The sequence below is a fragment of the Carassius gibelio genome, chromosome B25 (assembly GCF_023724105.1).
Source record: "Carassius gibelio isolate Cgi1373 ecotype wild population from Czech Republic chromosome B25, carGib1.2-hapl.c, whole genome shotgun sequence".
Lineage (NCBI taxonomy): Eukaryota > Metazoa > Chordata > Actinopteri > Cypriniformes > Cyprinidae > Carassius > Carassius gibelio.
In genome coordinates, this window is record NC_068420.1 from 15,786,823 (window position 1) to 15,806,027 (window position 19,205).

Here is a 19,205-nt window from a genome sequence, read left to right on the forward strand (position 1 = left end):
GATGTTGGCAAAACCTTCCTGGGAATAATCCTTTAATGTTTCCCATGAATTTGCATGAAGCGTGTGTTGTGGGTTTTTTATGGGGGGGCTGCTGCTCACCTATAAGCAAGTGTGTACCACAGGGCTCTGTGTTAGGCCAAATGTCTTTATGGCTCAATAAGGTGTTATATTTCTGGTTTAGGACACTGCCATCAATCTCCTCCAGTCCACTCGCTCTCCCATGTGGAATCAAATCACCACCCTCAAGTACGTACATAAGCATCGCGCTCCAGCTGCCAGCTTTTGTATGCTGACGGTACTTATTTGTCAGTTCTTTGTTACACCTAGCATTGGTTTCCTCTGCAGTCTTCCTTAGTCTCTGCAGAACAAATTGGTGGTAAAGCTCATATTAGAAGGATGGTGCAAATGTGCCATCTTATTCAATCTGTTTTCAAAGGAAGTTTCAACAGAGGAGGCAGCGCAAATGAGCTAATGTGTAAACTGCTTACAACTCAGAGCAACGGTTGGCTTCCAGCTTTCTCATCTTATTCATCAATACAATAGCCAACAACTTAAAGTCTAAATCGGTGCTATAAAAAAAAAAAATTCCAAATATGTATATCACTGACAACTGGATAATCTGCTATTTTTCATGACCAGACGCTAGTCGTGTTTGGCACATTTACATGCTGCATTCATGACTCATTAGCTTAATTGAAGGCAGGGGTACTGAGTGAATGACAAGTAATTCAGTCATCTTGATAGACTGAAGTATAGTGGAAACAACTGCACTACGCATTTTTTGTTCACCGAGGTGTTCTTTTTATTCGTTTTTCCTCTTCGGTGCTGAGTGATAGAACACGTGGCAGTGAACATTAGGCCTCGGGCCACAAGGAGCGCGAAAGTGAGTGGGGAACCTATGTTGACACCTCGCTGGCTCCGTTAATCCGACCTGTGAGTGATGGCTGGGAGTTTGAAAGGCACTTTGTCCAATTAGAACTGTGCAGCAAATTTCCACCTGGCCCTGACAGAGATGAAGTGACTCTTTTGAGAAGACACAGTGGCTTCCAGCCAGGTAAGAGAGTAGTCCAAAAGGTTCTAGTCCAGCTAGCAATTAACAAACCTCCACTGGACAACCCCCTAAATGCAAATTGAAATATAATGAGCAATCTCGCTATCAATTAAAACCAAAGAATGTCATTCACCTTGGCACCTTTCAAAAGCAGACCTACTGCCATGTGCGATGTTAACACCACAGCGAAGGGTCAATCGTTGTCACAGGGAAGGAAGTCGCATAGCAGTGTGCAGCAAATGGACTCCCACTGATACAAATGACAGATGTCTAATAAATAGCCAGGCACATAACAATTTCAACTCAACCAATTTTCTTAAAGTGTATCTGCAGACCAGAGGTGTAATTTTAACAGTACAAATGTGAAAAATCAAACATTCATTCAGCTTATTCCCTCAGTGCCATAGCAGTGGGCCATTAAACTCCTTTAGAGAGGCCTGCAACTACTTTGTGTCAGCGTTTTCATGCACATCACGTGTGACAATCATTCCCTTAATTAGGATAATTTTTGAAGCCAGTTTACAAATTAAACTTTAAAAAGGAAAAATGTACCCAAGAAACAAAAAAAATTCATACACTGCTACTCTTTCACGATGGTTGGATACTAGACATTCAATATCCACTTACACTTTATTGCACTGATGTCCTACCTGCACCATTTTTGAAAAGGTATAAGTGATTATAAGTGAATAATGACATACATTTTTGTCTGTTTAACAAGCAATGACTTCTAAAGACTTGAAAAATAGCATAGGATGGAATAGAATTACTTTCATAGTGATTTTTTTTGTTGTTTCTAGAGCTTGACAGGCCATAGTCATTATGAAATGTCATGTTTGGAGAAGAACAATTTGAATAAATTATTCCATGTTCCAAAGAACAAAAAAAACGCCTACGGGTTTAGAGGGTGAATAAATAAATGACAGATTTTTTTGAATGAAGTATTCATTTACAGAAATCACAATGGCTTGTGCTCCTAAGATAGCAAAACAGATGATCTGATAAACAAATTCAGAAGGTATCTTGCTGTTTGAGCGGATGCATATCAAGATTAGTCAAATTTGCGTTCAGATCGGTGTAACACAACTTTTATCATCCCACAGATGAGTTTCAGAAGAAGTGTTGGAGAATTTCCTCAAACAGAGTGGCACCATTGTCCTCCAACTTTTTCTTCGTTAAAATGCAATCAATTGTTATACGTCTGCCAGCCATGTGGCACAAACTTCAATCTTTTAATTTGAAATTAATGCACCAATTATAATGGGGTCTTGGAAAGGAATAATTTCACATTTCAAAATCCTTGAACATTAACTGATGGCTTCCATCTTCCCATTTCTGTATGTCTATTTCTGTCTGTCACGTAAAAATAGGGATTTAATAACCTGACATGGGGTTAATTATTGCATCCCGGGCACCACATTAGAAAAATAACGCGGTAAGACACTGATCGATAAGGCTGATAAACTTTGGCCTGAAGATGGAGGGACGTGATTGGTGCAGCAAACATGACAGCGGGAGAGCCCTGTTCTCCATCACTGCCAGAGTCCAGTGGGAACGTCGTTCTCCATCACTGCTCCATCAATTCCACACATCCACAAGTTGAGATGAACTATTCATTACGTAAAAGAGAAATCTCATCTTCTGTTTATGACATTACATAAAAAAAAGACTGGGTCAAAGTTAACAATCCAAAGTTTCCAGCGGTCTCGTGGACACTGTAAATCAGAATTACTGAGGCCGAATGCAGCATGGGTAAAATTAAAGTGCTCAGAACCAAATCAACAGTCTTTTAGTCCTCTGTTAGATAATGTGTTACATCATTAAGGGAATGAAAACGATACTTATAAATTATACACCTAAACCCAAAAATTTAAATTCACCCTCAAGTTGTTCCAAACCTGAATGAGTTTCTTTCCTCTGTTAAACACAAAAGAAGATATTTTGAAGAATGTGGGTAACCAGACAGTTGCTGGTAGCCTTTGACTTCCATAGTTTGGAAAAAATACTATGGAATTCTATTCCATAGAATTCAACTGGTCATTCTTCGAAAAATCTTTGTTTGTGTTCAGCAGAGAAAAAAAAAACAATGTTGAGCTTTCAGTGTAAATGGCTTAAAAAATATAAAACATTGTTTTTACTGTAAAAAGTCGCTACTTTTAACACTTAAATTAAGACTACAATCACTTAATAAATAAATAACTACAACAAAGCCGCTCTTTCTAAAGTATTACTGTACAAAGTAATTATTACTTAATTGAGTACATGAGCCAACTATGACAAAAATATTAATGTGTGTCTATTACAAAAATTATCAATGATCATATAATTCATTTGTTATGTTTATCTCTAAATGAGAATTTTTTTCATCCTATGGCTTATAATGACTTGCTAGTTTAATTGTCAATCTGCTTAATTTGATGTTACTGGATTTAAAATAATAATAATAATAATTCAACTTTAAAATATTGAAAAAAATTACATTTTAAATAAAGGAGCATTCTCAATATCATAAAAGCTATTTATGTATAGCAGAAATTGTGGAAGTCCTGGTATTGCCGACTGAGATTTTGGCATCATGACAACCCTTAATTATTCAAATTAAACTGATAAATGAACAGAAGTGCACATGGCTTAATTTAACATAATTTAATAAGTACCTTAAAGGATAATGGTAGAATAAATGGTGAAATCTCAGCCTGAGAGAGTTAAGTTGAAGGTCAGGAAGGACAAACCAAGTCCTCGGCGAAACCTTGTCCCCTCCCAACCACTGTAAGACATTTAAATAAGAATGAACTAATGGATTCGCATCCAATGTGACTCAACATGATTAATAGTTATGGGCATTGTTTAACCACTCTGGCCCACTGGTTCACTGTAATTGGTGAAAAAAAAAATAAAGAGTGGGTCTCTGATATTAATAATTAGCTGGCTGAATCGTCACAGGAAGAACCAAGTCTGTCCAAGCCTGCACGATTTTAATCAAAGACTGAAAATAGGAGCTGATTATAATCTGCATTGAGAAGTCACCGGGGGTGTTTGAAGAATACGACATGCCCGGATGTGAGGATAATTTGATTAAGAGCTTGCCGCACCTGAAGGGACAGAATTTCTGTCTCTTTTTAACTCTATTTACTGGATTAGGCGCTGCTTCTTAATCATATATGAATAATCAAGTACATTGAGTGACACTAATTCAAAACACGGCTTATCTTTTTGATCAGCCCGATTTTTATTTGTTAGGGGACCCGAAATTGTTTTAACAGGGGAAGGATGAGCAGTCACTTAACTTAGTCATCTGAACGCGTGTTAAAATGAGTCAAAATCAATTATACGCCGAAATGGCTGAATAAATGAAAATGACATGCATGAAACACGTCTGGGGCTGTAAGACCTACAAATTAAATTTGATACGAGCGAGTGAAGAATAGGTGTTTGCGTAATTTATGAGACAAAGAGATACTATGAAAATAGAAAAAAGAGTAAGCTGCACAAACACATACATGAATTACACTCCAGACGTAGTGACTTCAGTGACTGATTAATTTATGGCAAATACATGCACTGAAAACATAAAGCCAAATTCAGGGCATGGACTAATTTAGCATGTCCCTCCTGCATCTCCATACTTGCTTTCATAATCATGGTAAACACATCTTGTAAGGGAACGTTTTAAGATGAAAAGCAGACACTTTTACACAACTTCTTTGTCCATTACAAAAGAAGAATAAGACTAAATGGAAACAAAGCAGTTTCTTGTTATCTTCGCCAAATTTGGCTCATTTTAAATTTGGCTTAAGATCAAAGTCCTAACCTCTAAAAGAAAGAAACTGTTAAACTATGCACTTTCTATGATATTTGCCACTTAATTTTTATATTTCTGCCCAAGCTCACGTTCTTTAAAGTTACTGGGTAAATGCAAATCCTTCCCTAATAATTATTATTATTATAACATTTACTTGAGAAATAACATAACATATGATATTAAACCTGGTCTTAGAGAATACATCTTCTTAACATTAAAATTTTTTAAATAATACAATAATACAAACTATAAAATCAAGTATTATCAAATTATCAAATTCAATGTCTAAAACCACTTATGAAACCATTCTTGCACAAATTAGAACTGTCGCAAATCAATTAAACTAAGACTATACAATCGATCAGCTACTATAAAACAGTTCAGAAAAATATTTATACATCGTTCTCAAAGACAAAAAGAAAAATGAAACTTACTTTGATTTCAATTGACATTTACTCTAAATTTGTACATTTCTGGTGAAGTTCTTCAAGATATTGGGCAAATGGCAATACTACTGCAAAATAAAAAACTTTACAAATAGATAATTCATAAACTATTTATGAATAATTCAAAATAACAGCTAGCAACTGTTTAAAATAATCAGATGTCACAAATAAATATGAGCTCTATGCATACTCTGAGGTGAGATTGACCATGTCTTGCATTATTTTTGACAGAGAAAACACTGCAGCACTTTATGGTTATTATAATGAGTTGTCTGGGCCTACAGAAATCCCACTGAGAAATGCTGTCAACTTTGGTCATCCCCTACGTCTCCAATGAAGCCCCAAAGTAGAGGCCCATTTCCAGACCTTGCACCTCAGCATCATGTCCCCACTACACCACAGGCCTAGTTAGGTCACAGCCCCACCCCACAACAGTAAATTTAGATCTTTTTAAAGGCTTCCCATAATGCATCGGAGTGCATTAATTCATTACTATTTAAACTATCTCAGATATTAACTTCTGTAAATGGGACGTAGATCTGAGATGTCCCCCGCCGCTAGAGATGTTGCATCAAAATCTGGTTCTTGTCACCAGCGGAGGGCATATTTGCCAGCCCTAGTTTGGCCACTGGTGGCTTTAACTCTAAAAAAAGCTCTCCCACCAGAGCAAAACTTTTAGTTCAAAGAGGGTAAACTTTGTCTAATTTGGACGCCGCCTCATTAATTATCCATGAAATATCAATATAGTAGATGTGGGACACTTCAATTGCAGTGTAAAATCATAAGATTTAAGCTACCTTGGGTCGTACTTACAGTATTTGAAACACTTGCCAAATGTTTCTCGCACCATCTGCAAACTTTTCAACTTTTCAAGACCTACTTTCCTAAAAAGCATTAGTATTTAAACTGGAGTTAAATTAACGTTGTTGTATACAAAAACATAAAGGTTTTGCTACCAAATAGATTGAAAGGAAAATCAAAGAATCGCATGCGTGTTTGGTTCAATAGAAGGTATAATTATCCTTTATGGCATATTATTAAACTGCTATTTAGAAATAAACTAATGTTGTCATTAACATACGCCCAGCCATAAAACCACTGCGCCCCATTAATGAATGACACATGAGCAAAAAAATACTTCAATCAATCACAAAACTATGTTTTCATATTGAACTGAATTCAGTGTAAATCACTGTAAATTTTCAGTCCCAATCCGTACGAGTCCAAATAAAATGTAAAACCAAAAGCAATTAATTAATTGTTTAATACCTTTTAGAAAACTATTCTTACGTAAATGGGTTAAAAACATTCAAACCATTCGTATAATCACAATTAATTAAATTATTCCAACTAAAACCACTTATAAACCGACTATTAGTATTAGTTTCAAACATGAATAATTTTTTTTTCAGATCACTTCAAAGGTTCATGAAAACAGTATTATGTAAATTCAATATTATCCCAATTCAATTTAAAAAACGCAATCCAAAAATGACCTGTTGATGTCCTTGATGCGATTAGTCATTAAAAACAGTCATCGGGCCTCATTAATGAATTAAAGCAAAATATGTAAGAAAATCATTCATAAAATGTGCTTATGTTTTCATATTGACATTAATTCAGTGTAAATCATTGAATCAAAGTTATTCAGTCACAATCAACAAACAATTTGTAAATTGGCAATTAATTAATTAATTAATTGACTAAAATCATTCATGAAACCATTCTTTCATAAATTCTTAAAACCATTTATAAAACCATTCTTAAATGATCCATCACAGTTACCTAATTCAACTATTCCAACTTAAATGTAACACCAAAAGTGGCACTGAATTCTATTAGTATTAGTTTTGTACCATTTTTTCTCCAAATTAAAACAAATTTGTTCATGAAACCATTTTATGTAAACCTCAATTCAACAACTGGAATAATTTGTGATAAATTTATATGAAACTGTTAAACAAATAAAAAACATTTACGTAAATGCTCAAACGTACATAAATTGTCGCAATCAATTAAACTAAAACTATGGAAATATTTGTGCTTATTTGTGTTCATGAGACCATTTTATTTAAATCAAAATTCAACAACTGAAATTATTAATTAAACTAATGGAGTTCTTATAAAATTCAACACGTAAAAAAATATACTTACGTATACTTGCGTAAAACTACACAATTCTTAAATCTACTTTACAATTTTGTAAAACCATTGACAACGTAAATTGTTACAATCAATTCAATGAGTAAAACTATTCATAAAACACTATGTGTCAATTATGGATTAATTCAACAACTAAAGCATTCATAAAATTGTCAATTAATTTAATGTAAAAATCACTAATGAAACCATTTTTATATAAAATGTTGTATTCAATGAGCAAAACAAATTCTAGATTTTTCATAAAATAAAACTATTCAAAAAACCTGTATTAAACAGCTATTTATTTAATTATTATTTATTGCAAAATTGGCTTTGCAAACTATTTACACAAATTTGTTGTTCTTAAGTTTTCTAATCAAAATGCTAATACATTATATTGAATCAAATATCACTAAAGTGCATATGCAGGACCAAAGATGAAATGTGTGGCATAATACAGAAACGCATGTACCAACACCATATCATCTGTATTCTTCATCTTGACTTCCCTTTCATAAAAATAGCTGTAACTATGATTAAACATTAGGCTTCCTTCAAATTTACACATGACACTACAACTGAAAGTCTCATGATTTCTAAAGATTCACGATATCTTTACTCCAAAGGTCAGACTCTAGTGGACTTTGAGTTGTGTCGTAGAGCAATAATTTCATGTGAAAACGCTGAGACCGCTTTCAGGGCTTCTAAGAGATATTGATCATTCCCAGCTTCAAAGTGTTGATCTGCCCTGTTTATCTAATATAAACTGCATCAGTGATCAGTCTCTTAAACCAGTTGAGCACTTAGCAAGAATCTGACATCTCTTTAGAGGAAAAGAGCTTTGGAAAGTTAACTAATTGTTTATGGTCGATCACACACGAAATACGTTAACTGACACAGCTTAACCTTTGAGCAAACACATCGTACAAACACCCATCTTAAACCATAGCATGGTGTGATACATCACACCTCTGATTATCAAAAAGAAGAAGGGGAGGGAGGCATCATTATGTCAGGAGGAAGGCTGCCAAACAGTGATCCTCATTTTGGGTTCTTCACTCCAGGATGTTGGCCTGGCTTTCGCCTGGCATCACAAAACAACTTGGCTTTGCGCTACCAAGTTGGTCTTTTCAGCTGATCTGAGACAAGCCAAAAATTTTGGATGACTCTTAGAAAGCTCAAGAAATGTCTTGGTCATATATACAAAAAAATCGAAGAAAGACTGTATCACAATATTTTTCCTTAAAGCCAGATTTTTCACTAATATAGCATTTACATAATGAAAAACAAATGACTGTAATGCAAACAAAAAGATTCATTCAAATGGTAAACGTTTATTTTTTGGTAAACATTTTGCAATCTTTATTATGTCACTTAGTTTTAATCAAACTTAATTTATCAATTGTATTTTTGGAAGTATCCATTTGAAGCTTGAATGTTTCTGTACCCATTCATCATAACAGCATGACAAACAATGGCCAGTGCATTATTAAAAAAAAATAAAAAAAATAAACCAACCCATATGGCTTTGGAAAGACATGAGTAAATGATGACAAAGTGTGCATTTTTTGAGTGAACCAACGCTTCATCACACAATGGCCATTTTCCATACTTCAGATCAAGATTAGTGAATGCAACCGCTTCCAGATAAGCACAAAAGGACGAGTTCCTCCACGACGCTGCTGGAGCAGAGGGAAATCCTAATCCCTGCTATTTGAGAAAGTCAGCGGCTCCTGGAAGAATGGCTGTCAGATAAAGCTGCAGACCAGCGCTGCGCTTCAGGAGAGTTCTTTTGGTACAGAAACCTTGTTTAGAGGCCTCCACTCCTCTACGGCCCATACATCTTCTGTCATCGCTGGGTAAACATACTCCACCGCTCACTGAAAACAGCGCTGGCTGCAGTGTTAACAGTCCACAGACCAGGGCCAGTGACTGGAGCCCGTACCATGCTGGGGATTTCAGCAGCGTGTTGCTCACCAGCCAACAAAAACAACTGCCACGGCCAGACTAACATTGAGAGGTGTCTGCTCCATTAAAAGCAGCATGTTACTGCATACAGACGGAAGCAAGCCAATTTGGTAATGGTGTTCATCATGTGACACATAGCCACAACAGCAATTATGTTTTATTTATTTTTTACTTTTTATTCGAAAAATCTCCAAATGCATTAACTATATCAGGAAATATGTACTAATGTAATCTATTGACTACGCATAAAAACCTGTCTGTTTACTTAATTAACAGATATGGGTGTAACATATGTAACATATTTTTTATATTTAATGTACATTTCAACACTGAAAGTTAATGTGAGTAAAAACATTGCAAGTTAGGCTATTAATTGTAACACTTTCACTGTACAGAAAGAAAGCAAAGAACATTTACATTTGGCTATCAAAGAAGATTTTCACTGACAGTCTAGTAATTCAAGCACTCTCGAAAACTCCCATTAAAATCACTGAAGCTGTTTACACTATGAAATTAATATCTTATAGATTCGTACAAACATTTGCACTTTGTTATTTCTGAAGAGAGAATTCGCCAGAAAGAGGTATTCAGTCAGCGAGCGAGTGAAGAAAACACTGGCATTTTAACGATGACTCATCTGAACCCCTCTGATTGGCCTCTGCATTCATAAGCTCAACAGAATAGCGTGTGATTTGTTATTAATGTGCAGTGCTTTATAAATGTGTCTGTTTCTGTCTCAGTGCCAGTCAGCGAATGCAGGTTTAAATTTAGCAGCTGATGCTATGATGCACTGAACATTAAAATTAAAAAACATTAAAACATAAAAAACATTAACATTAAAAAAAAGTAGAGCGCAGTCTCGAGGGTACCCCCCGGCCTGCGAGGGGCGATGGGGGTATGTGGCGAGTGGGGCGGGGCCGAGAGGCGTTGGAACGAGGAGTGAGGCCTGGAGTAGTGATTGGAGATGAGCTACACCTGCGCCCCACCGCCCGTATCGAGTCCCACGTAGGAGATGGAAGGATATAAAACTGGAGTGACGACCGTGAAGGACGAGAGAGGACCAGGCATGGGACATTAGTTTATGTTTTGGTTTTTATTTATGCGCACCAGTCGTCCGTGAGGGGCTGGTGCGCCGTTTTGTATTTATTTTGAATATTAAAATTATGATTTGATTGTGCGCTGGTTCCCGCCTCCTTCTTCCCGATGAATATGGAGATTTGTGTCGTTACACTCGTCTACCTGGAACTTATGCGACATGCAACCGGACGTTTTTTGTCTTTTGCAGCTCTGTTCTGGACTTGAACAAACTGCGTTCCAATACAATCATTTTCCAAAATGTAATTTATGTGATGAAAACGATGCGTCAGGCATGTTTTAGATAAAGCTAGTCAGAACGTTTTGTTTTCGCTTCAAATTTGGTTATTATTCAATCAAAACAATAACAAAAATCCTACAAATTATACTAATAAGAAATATAAAACGCATTAAGGATTAATGAGCTGCTGGATTCATGAATATTGATTTGCTGAAATCTAAACAGGGGCAATAATAGGTGAGCACTAGCCAATGAGATTGTCGTATGTGCATTAGCTCCGCCCATTAGAGGAGAAAGCGGCAGGAATTCCATTATTTTGACAGGAAAGTACAACAAAGTAAATCGTTTACGTGTAGCGCATCAATACTTTCTTTCTCGCACTGTGTCTGTGGAAGACAAAGCGATGGCGAGTCATGCGCCATTACACTAGAGTTTACGATATGTCAAATACAGGTGCGCTGTCACTAAAAATATCACAGATCGCCTGACGGAGAGTCAAACTCGGAAGCCCTCAGTCAGAGAGTGTTCGGCGAATTAAAATATATCTGTGCTAAACTTATACTCAGCCCTAACTCATTAACGCAGAAAATCAGACAATTTATTAGCCATTGGCTAGTACAAGACATAATTTAGTCGCCCCATAGTGAAGATTTAGTCGCATATGCAAGTGATTTACTCACAATGTGGAGGGTTGGTATATGAAACTAAATTATATGAAATTATATAAATGATATGTATATGAATTATAGGCAAATAAAAATAAATAACTGTAATTACCGATTTAGGTTAAATAAAGACTTTATTTATCCTCTTTTTAGGAAACAAATAAAGGATAAAAGGAACAAAATATATTGTGTCTATTGGCAATGTTATTTATTTATTTGTTTATTTTTACCCAGTCATTAGGAAAAAAAACAAATTTTAGAGCTCCATGATACCGCGAAACCGTATCCGTTGCTTGAGGTTATCATACAGTCAAAATCTCATATCGGCCCATGCCTAATGTAAAAAAACTTTTATTTTGGATGCGATTAATCACGATTAATTTATTACCAAAAAAAATACAATTTCTTAAAATATTTAATATGTATTAGACATTTATTGTTATTATTATTATAATTATTAGTATTAACAACAACGTCAGTTATTTAATTTTGCAAAAATATTGCTAAGTGTTTTCGTATAAACATATTTGGCTGTATTTACTAAATAAATATGTAAATAAGTACATAAATTAAAACAAGAGGTCCCTCAAAATGAGCACAACATTTCTGGGTGAACCATTCCTTTAAACTCCAGTCAGAGTGTGATAATGTTGAATGTGTTAAAGTGAACAGGTTAAGCTGCTGTAAATCAGTCGCTGGGACGTTAAACACACGTCAAGGCACAATATCTGTTAGACTAATTGCAGGGTTTGAATAAAAGGGCTCAGCTTGTCTCATTGAGCCACTAAAATATACCCCTGCTGGAAAGAGTCAATCAGCACACCGCCAGGTGACAGATTTCACCATCACACCCTGACACCGAGGCTGGGAGCAAGCAAAATATTGTTGTCTGCCATGCCAACTAATAAGTAATTATAGTCTAGTCCTTCACAGATGGTAGACCCCACAGTCATTCCGCTGTCTTCCAATAAAGAAGAAATTAAGTTAAGGCGCAGCTCCGCACATGTGCATCCGCAATGCCAACAAACCCAAGTCTAAACAAACCTCGGCCGTGCCTGAGAGTTAACTGGAAGGAGCCCATTAAAACAAGCTCATGACACTGCAAATCTACTCAACGTGATTGATGCAAAGCCTCCGATTCCTGCGCACACGTGTAATTGTGGAGGTGTGCATGAGGCAAGAGGTTGGAAGGCTGAGCTTGGTTTGGAGTTACTCCAGTCTGAACGATCTAAGAAGTTGTTTTCTTCCAAGAGACAAAAAAACAATGGAACATTTTGTCATTAATTACACTGCCAGTCAAAAGTTTGGAATAATAAAGACTTTTTAAATGTTTTTGGAAGAAGTCGCGTGCTCGTCAAGGTGTATTCATTTTAGGGCTGCACGATAAATCGCATGCAATATTTAATGCACATATTGCATGCGATTTATCGTGCAGCCCTAAAATTAAGCCCTAATACATTTGATTAAAAAATACAGAAAAAACTGAATTTTCAGCATCGTTACTCCAGTCTTCAGTGTCACATGATCTTCAGAAATAATTTGATATGCTGATTTGCTTTTCAATAAACATTATTATTATTATCAGTGTTGAGCTGCTTAATATTTTGTAAATACTACCATTCAGAACTTTAGGGTTAGTGAACTAATGCTTTAATACAGCCAGTTACAGCAAAGTTGTTTTAATAATTTTTGTTCAATTCAGTGAATCCTGAAAAAAAGTATCATGGTTTCAACAAAAATATTAATCAGCAGTAATCAAAAAGCTTTTAACATTGATTGAAATAAGATGTTTTGTTTTATCCCTGTTCAAATTGTATTTGTGAAGTTTTTTAATTCCCATAATTCACAAAGAAGACTTTCATTAGATTCTCTTTACAGTAATGGTCTTTCAAAATAAACAAAGGGCAGATTTTAAAGCTGCATTGCATGAAAGTTTTTCCACTGTAACTCTTCTCTTCTATCAAACTTTTGAAATGTTATCTGAATCCTTGTTCAGATTTTACATTTTATTTTCATACAAATATATCATGCGCACTAAATAAGTCTTCAACTCATATTGATGTCTTTTAAAGAACTTTAATGGTGTTTTGTCCTATTTGGGGCTTAACAGATAAGTCTAAACTAAACTCTCATTATATGGAAAATAGCTAGATTCTTAGGAATTGTTTCATTGTACTCTTGTGAACATGCATCGACTGACACGGAAGAGAAGAAATGGTTTAATAAAGAAATTAATTTAGCTTTCTGTGAGCACATATATTATTCTTGTATCTTCAGAAAATTATGGTTGAACAACTGATGTCACATAGACTCACTTTTCACTTTCACTTTTTATTTTAATTATGTCCTTTCTGGGCCTTGAACGTGTAAGTTGCATTGCTGTCTATGGAGGGTCAGAGAGCTCTCGGATTTCATCAAAAATATTTTTAATTTGTGGTCTCAAGATGAACGAAGGTCTTACGGGTTTGGAACGACATAAGGGTGAGTGATAAATGACAGAATTTTCTTTTTTGGGTGAACTAACCCTTTAAGAAACCTGAATCTCGCTCTACACCGTTTTAAATATCAAACATCCAGTTTCACTGACATGTCAGATTATACAAGTATAATGAAAGCAAAAGACCTTTATAAGATCCTCCATAGCCAAAAAACAGAGACGGTTTTTAAACTCCATCCTTGAGCACTGGAGGAAGCCAAATGTAGTAATAACTCGCTCTCTAAATGATTAAAACATTTGTGTGCTTGCCTGTCTGACCCTCTATTATCCTTCAAGAACCTCCTTTAAACAACATGTCAAGTATCAACACTTGGGGTTAAAACAGCATGTGCTGCTCTTCAGCTTCGCCTTTTGATTACTAGAAGGTCAAATGTGAAGTTTGACCTGCTCGGAGTTCTTCTGTGGATGTGGACAAGCACGGGTAAAAATAATAACAAACAAAAACATGGTACGGTCAAAGGGCATGTGTGGGCATGGTGTAAAAAAAAAACCAAAAGGAAAAATTTGTTTCTTACTAAAAGTCTTCACATCCAGATGTTGGTTTCTGTGGACGAAGCTAAGTGCACTATAATTTGGAGAATACTTCAGATGTTTGACAAAAAAAAAACTAAGCCACAATGGCTGATCGTTTACTTTTTTGTTGTTAAATCATTTTTATATATGTGCAATAAACCAAGAAAAATAAATGTGTCCGAAATAAGACTACATGCATGATTCAATTAAAGTAAATGAAAAAAACGTTTTTTTAAATTTGTTAAATCTCTACAAATTAAATATAATATACTGAATATACTTAGCATATGCACCATTTAAACAGTATTGATTATAATGAAAATAATACAGACATAAAGCATTTAATGAAAGAGAAACACACTGGATGTGGACTACTTTCCTGAGATGTAATATTACATGCATGAAATAAATATTAGTTCACTGTATGGCATACTTTCATTATATAAACATCAGGTTTCACTGCCAAAAAGGTACCAAAAAATATGAATGCGCCATTAAATCCAAGTGCAGTTTAAGGTTGTCTTTTCTCAAAACTGATTATATGTTTCTTTAATTAGGTAGGCAGAAAAAGTTATTTGGTTTGAACTTGAATATTCAGATAAAAAATTCAGATTAAAAAATTAACCCATTTAATGACATTTAGGTCAAACAATATGTTGAACTGTGAAAAATGTGCCAAATTCTGAATCAGACCTAGAAACAAAAAGGGCGTATTAAGGTCGCTTTTCCTCAAATTATTATAAACTTTTTAAATAAGAGATTGAAAAAGTTACTCTCTCAACTGAAAGGCATGAAAGACAAATTTCAATTAAAAAGAACAGAGTTCCTATCATTTCTGTATAAATGTAACCAGTCACCCTAACTCTTCCAAGAGCCTCAGTTACATTCTCTTTTCACTTGAGATCAAAGCAATGCGGTTTGCTTCGTTTCATAGATCGGCTGAAAGTGGTCCATTCATCCGTGTGCTTAGATTGCCTCCGACACCCACAATCTCAGCCAGTGCAGCCAAAGCTAAATAAACTCACTCACACACCACGAGCAAAACCACAAACTGCTTGTGGTTAACTAATAATAAAGCAGTTTCGCATGTGGCGTCCTACTGTGCGCAATTATGAGATCTGACTAAACCGCAGTTTTAAATGTTTAAGCAGCCTAAATATGATTAACAGTCACAGCTGCTAAAACATGGACTTGAGAGTGTGACACTGATATTTACTTAGTCTTAAAAAAGTGATAATAATGTATATGATCCAGAGATATACTATAATGACGAATAATCAAACATTTAAAATGAAACGTCATTACGTTGTCTCTCTCATATAGTGTCTAGATCCGCACTGTTAAACTAAAACTAAATATTCAACATTAAAATGACAACAGCTAATACAGCAAATCATTTACATGTATGTTGCGTCATGCATCTATGAGTTTTTCTTTTGTTGTTGTTGTTTTTTTGCACCAGTTGAGCATCGTAACCAATCAGAGTTGCAGACATGAATACTACGGCCAATCAAAGATATTTAAATAAATCTATAGCCTTATCAAAGCATTTCCGCTGCTAAAAGGGTCAAAGTCAAGTATCTGTGCTACAAAAAATGTGAATAATTATTGAGGAGTTCATTTAAATTGAGAATAAGGTACAATCTGCACACCAGATCACGAGTTCAGTGAAACTTGAGGCCAAAAGTCCAAGATCTAATATCGAAAGATGTGCACCATGTACACTTTTGTGTCACCAAGTACATTTTATTTGTTAATTTGTTAATATTTACATAAATACGTGACTTTTACCTTATGTTTCACTGAACCTATGTTAGTCACTGTGTTGATCTAGAACAGCAGTAAATAAATTCAAAAACAGTTTACAGATTACCTTGCATCAAAGTATTTAAATGGCAATTCTATTACGTAAAATTAATAATTGTGATTGCATGTAATTTGGCTTTATCATATTCATGTAGCCCTATACCCTGCTGATAAAAACAACAACTTAATAACTAAATAAATAACATTTTGACCTTTATATCTAGAACATTTTGAATTTGTAATTTTTAAATAAAGCTTTATTTCTATGTTCTGCACATCAAAATGTCAACTTTTCTAAACTTTTGCCAGTCTAATAGGCAACTTCCACCAATGAAGGTGTCTGGCTAACTTTACTTGAATATCATTCCTTCTCTAACTTGAATCTTGCATGGTCAAACATGAGTTCTGAAGGGATAAACAAGGACTACGACTACCTAAAGGATGCGACTGAGTGTCTATGATGATTCAGAAAGCTTTGTATTGCTTCTATAGCAACTAACATAAATACTTCAAAACTCCGATTTAAGGTGTGACCGTGTATCATTTATGCCATAGGACCAAATCTCTCTGACGTTGATTATTTTCGTCATAAATCGAACCCAGCCATTCTAAACGGCCTGCAAACCGACAGCACAGGTATCGACTCTGCTGGTGTGCTCGTTGCACAAGTCTTACGAAAGCAAAGAGGATTTCTAACACAGCCGAAGAGAACAGTCCCACTGAACACTTTGTTTCTCATCGCCCATTCACACAAGGGTTACATAACAGGACTGAGGCGTTCTTTATTTTGCCTTTCCCTTCCAGATGCACTTTAGTCCTGCTGTAAAGGGTGGGGGTGAATATAGGTCAGCAGGTTAGGAGTCAGTCTCCTTCTTAAAAAAAAAAAAATGATAATACTGTAAATGGCATAGACTTGCCTAAAAAGTCCCATCCGGACAGTGCCTCCCTATACCTGCCTCTTCTGACTGCTATTACATAACTGCACAGTGCTGGGAAAGTACCAAGCAACAAAAGTGAAACAACGGCTAGAGAGCAGGAGAGATTTATTATAGCAGCGTAAAATTAATTTTCGCTATTCAACGTCATCTCTCCTTATCTTTTGACTGGCGACAAACATAAACAAAATCAAGAACCAAAAACAAACGCGGCTGACTTCAGTCCGGCGCTCATATTTTCTTTTGAAAGCGAATGGAACAGAGTTTAAGTAACGATTTCGATTCATAAACCAATAAAAAAGACGACGTTATGAATAGTATTGCACATATTCGCCACTGTGTGCGATCATACCAAACACACTGTGAACCCCAGACTCCGACATTACAGATATCGAATGATTTCCCTGCTCTGTTTATGGCAAAACTTGTTACATAACCAGCTTACATTCCACATTCACCATATCAGCCTCTAAATATACCCTTGAACGCGACACACGCCCACCTGGACAGACATTCACCGTTACTTTCTACAGTGGCGTGTCACTTCTTCACTTTATGTCTGGATAATCGCAGATACATTTTGCACTGAACTTGGATGAGTTGAATGGAGCCACGGAGGGGGGAGTGGCCAAAAAGAATACTGTCTGTACTGTACAACGCTCATATTCAGACAAATCGCAATTAAAATTAGATATTAAAGCATTGCGGCAAGTCCAAATGCCTTTGAATAGATTATATATATGCGAAAATAATGTTAAAACGCGTCCAACTAGGCTAGCATCCAAACAAGTGCAAAGATCAAGTAAAAGCATGCTGACAACTAGTGAATTAAATTGAAAAAAAAAAAATATATATATATATATATATATATATATATATATATATATCAAAATAAAAACATTACGCGTGTCGTGAATTTTATCATTTTAAAATAGCCTACAGTCTATTATAGCATTCTGATATCTTCCTGTTTATATAATATATATATATGTATTATTTTCCACCACTTTAAAATCAGAAATTAACTTTCATATTGTCAAATTTACATTTTTTTAAATAAACGCATGTCAGTGCTGTCATACATTTAACTACATCATCAGGATCGTTCGTTAATACGAGCACATCAACTCTAAAAGCACCCTAATTCATATATATTTCACAAATGCAGTTTATTCCTATTCGCCACGCGCTTTTCCAGTAAAGCGAACGCACTGGAATGATATTGACGCGCCGCGCGCGCCATTTAAGTTAAAATGAATTCACTTTGAAGTTTTGCTCATCGATCCTACGGAGAATCTAATGTCGTATCGATTCTAAAGAATCACTGTCTCTCACCTTTGTTGGTGCTGGAGCAGCTCTGCCGGCGCACCGGGGCTTGGTGCTCAGCTTTGCGGAGGGTCTCCAGGTTTACCGGGGTTTCCCTGACCGGGGTAACCGGCTCTGAGACGCCGTTGCCCGGGTCGCTCGCTGGATCTGGAGGGGACTCCATGTTGTGCTTTCTTTTGGAGCTATTGCTGCTGCTGTATCACGATGCGCCGCGATGCGATTCAGAGCTCAGAGGTTTGCTGTAGCTATGTATTTTTCTAGCAGAAGTAAGAAATGTTGAACAGGCGAGTGTAGACAGAGGTGGGTGTGTGGGTTTGATTGTCCACTGGCAGCGCTAGAGAGAAGCTCCAGTGCAGCCGCTCAACAGGGACACGCTGTCAATAGCCGATGAATGGATGTGTGTGTGTGAGACCTATTAACACTGGCACTTTCATGTCTTTGCCCGTCTTCTAATGACACAGCCGCACATTTTCTGCTTTAAAACACAGAATGCGTCATCTAGAAGGGCACAAACTGCTCGAATTAGACGATCCTATCATATTTGTTTTTAGGATCCATGCACATGTTTGGTTTATGAGCCTTAGCAAAAAGTCCATATGAGAGCTGATATTGTACCCAGTCATACATACTTCTTGAATTTTTGAAGATATATATATATATATATATATATATATCATATATATATCCTATAAATATGTGTGCAGCTATTTTTTTTATCCCTATGACTGGTTACTCTATA

The 19,205-nt window shown here is 35.8% G+C and overlaps 1 protein-coding gene across 1 annotated transcript in view; it reads right to left on the reverse strand.

The window, feature by feature from the left end:
* roraa (RAR-related orphan receptor A, paralog a) overlaps positions 1-18,837 on the reverse strand; it is a 279,288-nt gene extending 260,451 nt beyond the window's left edge. Inside the window, exon 1 of the mRNA XM_052597196.1 lies at positions 18,476-18,837. Coding sequence (XP_052453156.1) covers positions 18,476-18,629 — 154 coding nt within the window. The 5' untranslated portion in view covers positions 18,630-18,837. The remainder of the gene's footprint in view (positions 1-18,475) is intronic.
* Between the last annotated feature and the right edge of the window lie 368 nt (positions 18,838-19,205).